The following is a 13,898-nucleotide window of genomic DNA, read 5'->3' on the forward strand; positions in this document are numbered from 1 at the left end:
TGACTGTGGAATATTTAGTAGCAAGGAAATTTCACGTATGGACTTTTTGCACAGGTGGCAACCTATCACAGTACCACACTTGAATTCACTGAGCTCCTGAGCGCGATCCATTCTTTCACAAATGTTTGTAGAAGCAGTCTGCATGCCTAGGTGCTTGATTTTATACACTTGTGGCCATGGAGGTGATTGTAACACCTGAATCCAATGATATGGAGGGCTGTCCCAATACTTTTGGCAATATAGTGTATATGCAAAGATTACACCATGACTTTGAATGAATTTACAGTGTTATTATATTTAATACATAAATCAGCTCATGACTATTTTTAACCTTTTTCTTATTGTGGTAATTTATGGAATAATGAATTTGCAATTATGTACATCAATTACTATGAGTTATAGGTGAATTGCCTAATTTAAAGTCTCAGAACATATTGGAATTTGTATATATTTGTAATTAGGGATGGAGGCATATCACCAATGGTGCTCCAAACCACATTTCTATTCTATTTTAACAGTCTTAGACCAGAGCATACATGGTTTTGTTTACATTCAGTTTGTGTCTAAGGCTGGCCATAGATGGTGCAAATTTATTTCCTGCACCAGTGTTAACAGGGAAATTCCTCCCACGGAGCCATTGTGTTCTCCTGGCGGGTGGGCCGGGGAAGCCATCCCAGTCAAGAGAACACAGTGCTTATTGCTAGCTGCTATCACAGCTGCTAGCAATAATCACATGTTAAATCCAGCAGGCTGGTTGTACCAAAGTTGATCAACCGATCAGCATGGGTACTTTCAGCCTGCCCATATATGGTTTGAATTTCGGCTGGTCCTTGCTAAACCAACAGGGATTCGAATCATCTATGACTGGCTTAAAGGTGAGAACAATAAGGAAAGAATCTGCTGCCCATACCTTTTTATTCAATGTCTTTATTGCGAGGAGTCATAAATGATGACTCCCCTCCATCAAAGGGGGAGGGGCTTTGACGTCACCGAGTACCTGCAGAACGGCGAGTATACACGGTCGGAAAGGACACCCAGAGGAGGCTTATTACACCCGCACAGAGCGGTTTATATTAACAAAGCGCTGTATACTGTTACACCATGTGAGTGCATATACATCAGAGCACACAATAAACCTTTTAATAAAGGATAAGTCACTATCTATTTTTTCTTTATTATTGCAAAAACGAGGAGAAGAGCGAGGGGATGAAGCCACGCACAGCAGTGTAAGGAGGGAAACATCTCTTTGTCTACACCAGGCATGATAGTGGCTATCCAGGAGAACCAAGCACATTTCCACAGCGCATCTCACCTTGAAGGATTCCAGTACATTATCACCTAATAGAATCCAACCATGTGTTTAGCCTAGACTTAGGCTTACAGGAAGGTGAGCATATAAAAGTGTCACTATCCAAGGAAGGATCTGCGTTATTGTCTGGACGTTTATATTTATTTGGACACTATATTCTTTATTTATATATTTTTTATTCATTCAGCATTGTGGATTTATTATTCCATATTATTTGATTTCACATTCCACGTTATACTAGTCACATTTGTACCTTTTTTTTTATTTATTATCATTCAGCACATTTACAGTTGTTTATTTGAGAGGATTTATTGCACATTCCAATTATTATATTTTAAAACCACGAGTTATATGTATATATATATATATAATTTATATTAATTAATCATTAATTTATTCTAAGGGCACGGCACTTCTAAAAATTCTTATCTTGTTTCTGAAAATTAGTGGTCTGATTTTCTATAGAATATACTGTACGAGTGCAAGGGAGAAATCATTTATGGCTCTTGACATTGCAACTACTCAAAGAGGTATGTAGCATAGAAACCTTCCTTGTTCTCATTCCTTGTTTCCAGTAATACTGCAGACACAGTCAATGCAATTATAGCAGTGAGTACACCAGCCTCAGTATGTGATGACAATTCTCAATGCACAGGAATAGAAAAAAGTAGAGTAATAGATTATTCATGCAAAGGCAAAAGCGCTTGGTATCCCTTATAATAGGGGTCTCCAAACTTTTAAATAATATGGCCACATCACATATTTTACAACTATTCACGGGCTGAAATAAAATAGCATTTATAAATAAATGAATAAAATTTAAATGAATGAATACATTTTACTTGGAGCTTTTTGCAATTAGCACAATTTGATACAGATAAAGGAATAAGAGCTTGAGCAAAACAAAGCAAATAAATTACAAATATACTTGAGTCTATCAGAGTTCCCTCTTACATCAGGGTCCCTGTTGGGGGGACTCTGATTGGGACTCTAATGCAGAGCAGACTCCGATTGGGACCCTGATGTAGGGGGAAATCTGATGGGAATTCTTGTGTATGGGGGCTCTGTGCAAGGGAGATCAACATGAAGGGTTGTTAGGACACAGGAGGTCCTACCAATTATGGTACAATGACAAAGCAGCCAGAGAAATCTGCATTGGAGACAGGAGGGGAAGTTGTGGATAATGGGAAGAAACTAAGACTGGGGAACTCTGAACCTAGCTGTGGGCCATAAAAATCTTGTAGTGGGCAGGTTTTGGCCTCCATGCCATAGTTTGGAGACCCTGTATTAAACAATATGTGTTTTAATTGCACAGTTAGGCAGGTGACAGAAAAATGGTTCCAAATGTCTGTTGTCTAATAATTTGTTTATAGTAAATATGTTTATGGGTTAATAATATTGTTTCTGGTTTCAGTATTATATCATGTATGGGAAGCATTAAAATTATCCTAGGTTCTTAAAACATCAAGAAATATAAATAAAATAAGAGGGAAAACATTTAATGTAATGATATACAATAATTCCACATTTCATTGGCCAAGGCTTTTATGCAGCCAGTTAGGGTCTTATGGGTCCTATCATAGTACTCACCCAGCCTTTAAGCTAGCAAGAGCATCCTCCACTGACCGCTGATTGTAGCGCACCATATAACTATGCATGTCAGGATAGTTGGTACGGATATTACGCTCTGTGCTGCCATTTGGGACAGTTCCAAACCGGAATGGTGGATATTGCTCTTGAGGTTTCTGGAACTGTTAATAAAGCACAAAGTAAAAGTGAAGAAATATAGCACATCATTGACTATTTTCTGACAATTGGTAATATAAGAGAAACAGAGAGTCCTGGAATGAGAAGTAATAATTTGAATTTTTTATACTGCCGCTAGAAGACTCTTATATCGCGCAATTATTTACATATATCAAATACATTAATTGAAAATAGGAAATAATAAAAAGATAAGGAAATAATACATGAAAAATAATAATACAATTATCGAGCACTAACAGGAGCTAAATCATGTTTTAATACTGATTTATAATTTCATACAACTTTATGTAGATATGCAAATCTTGAATATAGTTTAGGACAAACTTTTCATGCATCACTTTGTCAAAGTATGTGAAGCGCTCCCTAGTGATAGGCTTTATTGTTTTATTAGCTAGAGGCTGGATTGCAGCCTAGGATGAGTCAGCCTGGAAGGGAGGTAGAGTGAGTTCACCTCAGAACAGGCTGTGATCTACAGGTCATGACTTCCACCCTTCCAGAAACGGTGAGAACTTTCTGGAAGAGGGGCAGAGGAGGGGAGGAGGCCTGGATTTGCCTGTTTAAGGAAATTTGGCCAATCCCCAAGCAGGAGGGCGGACATGGTGGCAAAGGGTAAGCATTAAAAATGGCAGAGCTTGTGCAGCAGGGGAGTTGTTGCTGGGGTCAAGTGGAAGATGAACTGAGAGTAGGCTGGAGTGTGGAGCCTGGGAGGTGGGATACTGGAAAGAAGAATCTCCCCTGCCCAAAGTCTCCTCGGGAAGATCATCCTGTGCAGCAGGGAAGGAGCCAGCCCAGCATAAGGCCTGAAAGCAGCTATCAACCTATCAAGCTTACAAGACAGGATAGTGTGAGTACTTCTACACCCCCTGGGACAGACAAAGGAGAAGGCGGTCAGGTGCAAGACCCAACTAGTTCTCATCCAGAACTTAGCATTTGGAATCCCTTGCCCAGTGATACCCTCAGTGCAGCCAGGTGAAGAGGAAGGATTCATCTGGGGTATGAGGAGGTACATCAAGGGGACTTCAGTGCTCTTTAAAGAGACAGTGCTCTTTTCCTGATCCCCATTTTTGTACAGTACACAGTTTGCTGAGAAGATTGTACTCAAGTTTGCAGTTCCTTTGGCATCCCATTTACCCCCTAGACCCCATCCAAGTTGTTAACCCCTCAATAAGAACAACTAAGAACCAGCTCAAGGACTGTTTATTGACTCTGTGTGTTAGATGTTGAAAAATGCGTGATGCCTGGCCATGCAGAGCTTAGGGGGACTCAACCAAATCCAGCGGTCCTTGAGAGGGTAGCGCTACATACGCTTTAGAATACCCATATCACATTCCACCCATGGCATGGTGAGCCTTGGTTATCAACACTTCTTTAATATTACCTGCCTGTATTGCCCCTTACCCACCAATCAGACATTTATTTTCTAGCTCTGATTCTCCATTGCAGGATTGAACTGATTTGATGGTTATGGGGTCATACAAGTAACTTTTATATGATATGTGTTGAGAAATTCATTTTATTGCCCTACAATCTACATGGTACCCATGTAACAACAAATTGCATATTTTACATCAAGTGTATTTAACAACATCTGCATATAAAATGACCCTATGGTAAGCATATTTTTTCCAAGTACTATTTCAGTATTATTTTCAGAAACATACCTATTTTCCCAGGAGAAAATGGAAATCCGTCCTTGCTCATAGTAAATTAAGGCCATCTTATACTCATCAGTACACACTCTACTTTACTGACTGCACTGGGGGATTACGGGGCAAAAATGTTAAATAAAAGTAACCAACACTATGGAGTTTGATTTACTAAAGGCAACAGACTGTTCACTTTGTAAGGGAATTTTCACTTACATGAGTGACAATTAGTGACAAATGAGTTTGCAAAGAATACCCAATCATGGGCATGTAGAGCAAAAAAAACCCACCTTATTTTTGCTTGCACGTGTTTGCTGCAAAGCTTCAACTCATTGACTAAGCTAAGAGAAAATTCTGTTACAAACTGAACAGCTTATTTGCCTTGCCTTGCCATGTGTTCATGGATTTATCACTATATTGGCTACTAACAACATATCATTGTATTCTCTGTAGCACCACTTGTGTGTGCCCCATTATTCTCAACCAGCTATTCCCGATCTCTGGGTCATTTCCTTTTATAATTATTTTCGACAGCCTCTCAGCAGGGTGTAACTTGAAATGACAGTCTTGATTGGATGTCTTCTATGGTCTTCTTTTGGTAATCAAGAAGACAACTTACAGTTACATACTAATAATAATGAGTAAGCTAGTCCACCTGAACTGGAATTTTCACCAAATCTGCCCATATTGTTACAACTGAAAGCTTTGATGGGATTGCCTCTGTGGTCTATAGGATGAACCATTTCACTTGAGGCTTATTTTGATAATGTGGCATGCACTGTTATAGCCGTGCCTTGCCTTTGTAACATAGATACCCTTAGAACTTACAAAATCTGCACTTGGTACACTTCATACAATATCCACATGAAGATGATACAATATGAGACTGTACTCTGCACAATGGAGGTATTGCACTTACTAGTTGGTCCATTAGTTTTGTGACTGGAGGTTATTGAAAATAGACTGGAGATCTGGAATTGTCCAGAGTACAAGTTAGAGGGGGCTGCAGTAAAAACATATGGAATACAGAAGTAGACTAGTTAAGGGTACAAAGGACCTTTGTTTCAATCCACTCAGGACTAGCAATCTAAGTTGCATAATTCAACCTGCAGAGTAGAGTAGAGGTTCCTATTCTCCAGATAGCCCGTAGAATGAATCCATATTATGCAAGCTCTATAAACAGCCATAAACAGCCATATATAGATAAAAGAAATATACAGTGCTCAGCATAAATGAGTACACCTCTTTTGAAAAGTAAGATTTTAATCAATATCTCAATGAACACAAGAACAATTTCCAAAATTTTGACAAAACTGAGTTTAGTAGAACATTTGTTTAGCTCATTACATGAAAGTAAGGTTAATAATATAATTTAAATTACAAAAACTTCAGTTTTACTCAAATTAGTTGATGCAAAAATGAATACACCCCACAACAAAAACTACTACATCTAGTATTTTGTATGACCTCCATGATTTGTAAGGACAGCACCAGGTCTTCTAGGCATGGAATGAACATGTTGGTGACATACTGCAACATCTATCTTTTTCCATTCTTCCAGAACGACATCTTTTAGAGCCTGGATGCTGGATGGAGAGTTTTGCTCAACTTGTCCCTTCAGAATTCCATATAGGTGTTCAATTGGGTACAAATTAGGATACATACTTGGCCACTGCATCACTTTCACCCTGTTCTTAGATGTGTGTTTTGGATCATTGTCATGTTAGAAAAGTGCATGACGACTAAGGGCAAGGAGTGATGGTAGCATCTTCTCTTTCAATATAGAGCAGTACATCTGTGAATTCATGATACCATCAATGAAATGCAGCTCCCCGACACCAGAAGCACTCATTCAGCCCCACAGAAGAACACTGCCACCACCATGTTTCACTGTAGGCACTATGCATTTTTCTTTGTACTCCTCACCTTTGCAACGCCACACAGTTTTGAAGCCATTGGTTCCTAAAACATTTATCTTGGTCTTATCTCTTCAGAGTACAGAGTCCCAGTAGTCTTCTTCTTTTTCAGCACGGCCTCTGGCAAACTCTAGGTGGGCTTTTTTGTGCATTTGCTTTAGGGGCTTTAGGAGAGGCTTCCTTTGTAGACGACACCCACGAATGCCATTCCTCTGCAGTGTACGTCATATTGTGTCACGGGAAACAGTCACCCCAGTTTAGAGTTCTGCTTCTTTAGCTAACTGCATGGCAATTTTCTTCAACCTTTTTCATCATAAGACGTTCCTGTTGAGGTGTTAACTTCCATGGATGGCCTGGGCATCTCTGTTAAATGGTTGCAGTTCCATCTTTGTTAAATTTTTGTATCAGTTTTTCTACAGTATTCTGACTGATAAGTAAAGCTTAGTAAAGGCGACAGACTAAGTGTAGTATTGACAATCATTTATTAGCATACAATGGTATGTAACTCACTAGATGCAAGTAGGTAATAGGCATGGACAAAAAGAAAGCACGATGAAGAGGCAGGAGAGGGGGTAGAAAAAAATCCAATACAATCAGAGAAAATCAGGAAACTATGAAAATGTATAACCTTTCCTCCATAGTCCTTGCAGATAACGAAATCTCACTACTTAAAAGAGGTTTGAATTTTGTTCCAACCTTAACACCCAATCCCTTCACCCTGTTTAGAGACCTCCATAAGTTTACCCGCAATCTCACTTTAAAAAGACATTTTCACATACAGGCCCAAAAGAATAGTACACCACCTATATCGCCCTCCAATAGTGATACATCCCAGGACTTGGATACTTCCACCGATCCTCAGGCCTTAAATTTATTGGTGGAAATTTGGAATGATGGAGAATACAGTGACACTGCTATTTGGTCCCAACATCTAACAGGATCCCCTCCCATATGACACACAGCCTTCAAACCTAAATCTATGTTTAATCCCACCCACAATAAAGGTCCTTATATAGAGACGCTTTTTCAAATGGTTCACACTGAATTCACTGCCATGTGCTCAAAGAAAAATAAACCCAAGTCTAACCTTAACAATCTCAAATCTCAAGCTCTAAAAACTTTGAGTAACAATCATAACATTCTCATAAAAATGGCAGATAAAGGTGGCGGGATAGTCATCCAAAACAGAAATGACTATTTTGCAGAAGCCACCTGATTATTATCAGACACACTTACACCAAATTGACCTTGGATCCACTCCCGAATTTCATCCTAGAATCTAACACCATCATAAAAGCTGCCACCCAGGAGGGGATATTAATCCAAATCTGAAGCCTCCTTTGTCCATAGAGAAATGTATAAAACACCATATTTCTAACATCTTCCTAAGGTCCATAAGGATCTCAACCACCCACCTGGCCGTCCAATAGTTGCAGCCATGGAGAGTATTACTACTAGTTATTCATTATATACAGTTGTGTTCAAAATAATATCAGTCAAACATCACTAACCTGATCAATCACTGTTTTTGGTAGAAATGATATTTCTACATGGCAAATAATTTACTAGCAGGTGTAGTAGAGTAATAGAAATCCAACAGACCCAACAGTCATGACATGCATGCTGCTGATTCTGTGTAATTGAATCACTAATTGAAAGGGGCATGTTCAAAATAATAGCAGTGTGGAGTTCTAATAGTGAGGTCATTCATTCTTTGAAAAACAGGTGGCAATTATTGCCCTTATTTAAGGAAGGAAGGCAGCAAATGTTGTACATGCTGGTTACAGTGCATTTCTCTCTGAAATTCTGAGTAAAATGGGTTGTTCCAGACATTGTTCAGAAGAACAGCGTACCTTGATTAAAAAGTTGATTGGAGAGGGGAAAACATATAAAGAAGTGCAGAAAATGATAGGCTGCTCAACTAAAATGATTGCAAATGCATTAAAATGTCAACCAAAACCTGAAAGACGTGAAAGAAAGCAAAAAACTACCATTCGAATGGATAGAAGAATAGCCAAAATTGTAAGGACTCAGCCAACAATCAGTTCCAGGAAGATCAAAGAAGGTCTAAAGTTACCTGTGAGTACTGTTACAATTAGAAGACACCTATGTGAAGCCAAACTATCTGCAAGAAGCCCCCGCAAAGTCCCACTGTTGAAAAAAAGACGTGCTGAAGAGGTTACAATTTGCCAAAGAGCACATTGACTGGCCTAAAGAGAAATGGCGCAACATTTTGTGGACTGATGAAAGTAAGATTGTTCTTTTTGGGTCTAGTGGCCAGAGACAGTTTGTCAGACGACCCCCAAACACTGAATTCAAGCCACAGTACACTGTGAAGACAGTGAAGCATGGTTGCGCAAGCATCATAATATGGAGATGTTTCTCATACTTCGGTGTTGGGCCTATTTATCGCATACCAGGGATCATGGATCAGTTTGAATACATCAGAATACTTGAAGAGGTCATGCTGCCTTATGCTGAAGAGGAAATGCCCTTGAAATGGGTGATCCAACAAGAAAACGACCCCAAACACACCAATAAACGTGCAACATCTTTGTTCCAGACCAACAAGATTGACGTTATGGAGTGGCCAGCCCAATCCCCGGATCTTAATCCAATAAAAAACTTGTGGGGTGACATCAAAAATGCAGTTTCTGAGGCAAAACCAAGAAATAGAGAAGAACTGTGGAATGTAGTCCAATCATCCTGGGCTGAAATACCTGTTCACAGGTGCCAGAAGTTGGTTGACTCCATGCAACACAGATGTATAGCAGTTCTCAGAAACAGTGCTTATACAACTAAATATTAATTAAGTGATTCAAAGGAAAGCAAAATCTTCAAACATTTTTCAGTTTATATAGTGAATGTTTGAGTTTGTAAAGAAGAATACAAACACTGCTATTTTTTTGAACAGTGTAATATTCACTTTTCTTCAATTTTTTTAGACTAACAACACAAATTTGATATATTTTTCTTCATGTTTTGATTTGGAATAGAATGTGTAGTGTTCCCAATGCATTTGTGTGTATGGAAATAAAAGCTATTAGAAGGATTTTGAGCTTTATTCACTTTTTTCAACACACTGCTATTATTTTGAACACAACTCAATTGAAAGTTTCCTCCAACCACAGTCACTCCCCTCCTATATCCGCGATGGCATCCACCTAATTGAACTCTTACGTGCATATTCCTGGGAACAATCCTGCACATGTGTCTCACTTGATGTGTGCTCCTTGTACACCGCTATCCCCCACAAGGTAGACATAGAAGCTGTTTTAAATGTTCTATCACAAGACCCTTTCCTGCACCCTAGGGAGTGTAATTTTATTCTTACTGCTATCAATTTTTGTCTCTGTCATAATTATTTTCAATTCGATGACACCTTCTATCTACAAAAGACAGGCACAGCTATGGGAGCCAACTTCGCCCCAAGTTATGCTAACCTGGCTATGGGTTTTTTGGAAGACAGATTCATTTGGAAGAACAATCCTTTTGCAGTCCATTTAGTCTTCTACAGTCCCTGTGTAGATGATATTCTTATTATTTGGGATGGTCCAATCACATCTATCCTACCCTTTGTTGGCCATTGCAATGCCAACCCATTTGGCCTCTCTTTCATTCATGTAACAGATCCATTGTCTATAAGCTTTTTAGATTTGGAACTAAATCACTCAGAATCCGTGATTATAGCTAAAAACTATACTAAGCCAACAGCCGGTAATTCCTTTCTCCACTATACCATCTGCCACCACCCCAAATTGCTCAATAATATACCAAAAGGGCAATTTTGCAGACTGCGACATAATTGCACCCTATTAGAAGATTATAAGACCAAGTCCATTGTGCTAAAACAAAAATTTGCCGAAAAAGGGTACCCCACGGATCTTGTTGATCCAAGCCTACCAAACCTATTTATCTGAATCCATCTTCTCGCCCAAACAACGACAATCCAAATCCAACCAGGTTCGATTTATCACACAGTACCATTCACAATATTCCAAAATGGAATCCATAATTAAAAAACACTGGTTGATTTTGCATCAGGAACCATATCTTAAACCAGTCATGCTACCTGCCCCAAAATTTGTATATAGAAGACCTGCAAATATTAAAAATAAGATTGCACCAAGTAAAATTCCTTCCCATAGATCTTCCAATACTACCCACAGGCCTGTCTTAATCCCACTAATAGGGATGTACCAGTGCAAAAAAACCACTCTGTCTCACCTGTGCCCACGTACAACATGGCCAACAAACCTTTAGAGCCAATGACAAGACTTACTCCATTGGAGCTTTTTATAATTGCTCTTCTACGTACGCAGTATACTGCCTGTCTTGCCCCTGCGGCCTACTATATGTGGGCCGTACCACTAGGACCCTTCGCAAAAGATTTGGAGAACACCGTAGATTAGTAGACGAAGGCATTACTAAACACAGTATACTGCGTCATTTTGCAGAATTCCACTCAAAATCTTCTGCCAAGTTGCACGTGTGGGTATGTCAGAGCCTGAGTCTGAACCTGGGCCTTCCGCAGTGAGTGGCAATGTTTCTTCTTGCTGAGCCACCTGCAATGCTGGACAGCTACCTTGACAATTATTTGGATGATCCTACCTTGACCTAGTTTGTCATGAACCTTGAACCCCTTGCTCCTCCCATGAACTTCCTGATATAAGCCATGTCTCTGCACTTCCTGTTTGCCAGATTATTGTGCTTTCCAGCCAGTACCTTGCTCCTTGTCTTCTCTGTTATTATCTATATTTTGCTACCACTCGTTATTGACCCTTGGCTTGTTCTCGACTACGCTTCTGCCTGATTCCAACCTGTGACTGCTCATTATCGATCTTGGCTTCTTTACTGACGACGCTTCCATTTGATCCTCACCTACTTATACGCTACTGGACCTCTGCTTGCCCACCTCCTGGTGGGGTGATCCTGAGGACCGTGACCTGGTGCTAACACGCAGCAAAATCCATTTCCACCATCCTGAGCTCTGATGAACACTGCTTGGTACTTAGACTCCGCACCTCGGGTGATCCCACTCTTCCGCCATGGTGACCTGCCTGTGTACCTATCCTGCTGGTTTCAGGTGAGCCTTTCCACTGCTATAGCAACTGGTCTTCGAGCCTGACCCCTTGTCAAGAATGGACTCGCCAATAGTGGTGGGACTCACCTGCCTTGTGGGTTGCAGTACCAGGACTGGCCAGCGGGTGCTCTCAGCAACCAGAGGCTCACTCCTGCCGTCAGCCAAAACACCTGAGGCTGATTACAGGAGGTGCATATAAGGAATGGCCAGACTTGCAATCAGGGCCTTGGTGCATGTTTTCCCAAGAGCCCCTGTACCTGCATCCTGTCTGCTTCCTGTCTGATCCTGCTTGATCCCTGACTCTGATTGAACACCGCCTGTCCTGACCTCTGCTATTCCTGACCACTCTCCAGTCTGCTCCTTTGTACCTTGTCTGCCTGATTGTTCCTGACCCGGCCCGTCTGACTACGCTCTGCCTGCTCCTTTGTACCTTGCCTGCCCGTTTGCTACCGACCCGGACTGCCTGACTACGCTTAGTATTGTTCTTTTGTTATCTGTTGGGGGTTTTGGTTTGTTTGCACGGTGTTTATGTTTAGTCTTGCACTGCGTTTATGTATTGTTTAGTCTTAAATAAATTATATTGTTTATACTATATCTGAAGCCTGCGTTTCCCTGTGTCAGTCCACACACCTCTGGTCATACCCGGAGCCCTGACACCCCTGATCGCGACAGGGTAATTGAAGCTATACCTGATAAGCTTTCCCAAGCTGAACATTTCAAAACACTCTGTCAACAAGAAACGTACTGGATTTTCACTCTTGATACCCTTACCACCAGAGGTTTGAATGAGGAAATCGAGATATACACTATTATTTGAATCCCACACTGTGTTTTTCCCTCCCCCCCAGTGTTCTTAATTAGTGAGTCACCCAGTACAGGTAGATAGTACTTACACTATAATAAATCCATCCCACTCTAGCTGTGATTTACAAGATCCATTATGTTCTTACTAATATCTTAGAACAAATTTTCTAGTTACATTAAGATATAAACTCTAATTATCTCGTATTGACCCTTTTGCTAGTTCTGTTAATAACCCCCCCCCCCTTTTCTTTCCCACATATTCCAGGTTTTTTTGCCAATCGGTAAACTCACCATCTCCTTCATTCTCCATCGGGGTGGGACTGCAATTTTTTACTTATTTTTGTCGCTCACTGAACAGGTTGGGTAAGTAATTCTTATATAATAATATGTGTGAATGTGTGTATGCACGCATGCGTGTATGCATGTATGTATGTATGTATGTGTGTGTATATATATATATATATATATATTGTGGGGTTAGCTCAGATGGGGGATCTCCTTCCCTGGGACAAAGGTAGACCGCACAGCAGGCTTTCGTCAAAATCTGACTGGTTGTCAGTTTTATTAAAAAGGTTTGCAAGAAATATCAAAATAAACAAAACATCAAAATAAACCCTTGCCATCCAGGCAACTAAACAGAAGATGATTCCTCTCTCAGAGGTGAAGGGCTTCTCCCTGTCACCAAAACAAAATAACAGCAAACCTTTTCTTGTAGGTATAGTCCATACACACAGCTCTCTCAGAATACCTCTCTGAGTCCCAGGCCACGAGCAACTCCTTGCTCCAGCCCTGCCCTTTTTGTATCACCTGTTGGTGGTCATTAGTGGAGCCCAAACTCTGGTCCGGAACCACCTCTGCCATTGTGGCCCCGAAAACCCGGAGTGGACTCCACCTTACACCTCACAGTATGATCTCATGCGAGGTGACACATATCTTCCATCCATCACTTTGCCGTTCATACTGTCACAATATATATATGTGTGTGTGTGTGTATATATATATATATATATATATATATATATATATATATATAATTTTCTCTAGTGCCTTTCAATCTGTTTAGAGATTTTCTAAGACATGTCTTAGGATATATATTATTTATTTATTTTTAGGATAATTTTTTATATATTTTTCTATCGGCTGAGCCTACAATGCATTACATATTTACCAGCACCAGAGGTAAGGAATCATGGTTTTGTGTGTCATTTTTATATGTATGTACATATATACACATTTTTCAAAAATTTTTTAAACTCTTTTTACTTTTGTTGCATTTTTTTGCATTTTCTACATAGAGCCCGATATTCGTGACCCTGAGTGCTAATATTCCCACATCTCGGTGTGCAAATTATTGAGATGTGGTTTTTGCACTG

At 40.0% G+C, this 13,898-nt stretch overlaps 1 protein-coding gene across 1 annotated transcript in view; it reads right to left on the reverse strand.

Annotated features, from left to right (window-relative positions):
* The window catches only part of GRIN2C (glutamate ionotropic receptor NMDA type subunit 2C), a 191,503-nt gene that overhangs the window by 45,397 nt on the left and 132,208 nt on the right, over positions 1–13,898 (reverse strand). The window contains exon 10 of the mRNA XM_089654919.1: positions 2,900–3,060. Within this exon, the coding sequence (XP_089511045.1) occupies positions 2,900–3,060 (161 nt within the window). The remainder of the gene's footprint in view (positions 1–2,899; positions 3,061–13,898) is intronic.

The sequence above is a fragment of the Staurois parvus genome, unplaced genomic scaffold (assembly GCF_062004578.1).
Source record: "Staurois parvus isolate SC_StPar_1 unplaced genomic scaffold, SC_StPar_1.0 ptg000813l, whole genome shotgun sequence".
Classification (NCBI taxonomy): domain Eukaryota; kingdom Metazoa; phylum Chordata; class Amphibia; order Anura; family Ranidae; genus Staurois; species Staurois parvus.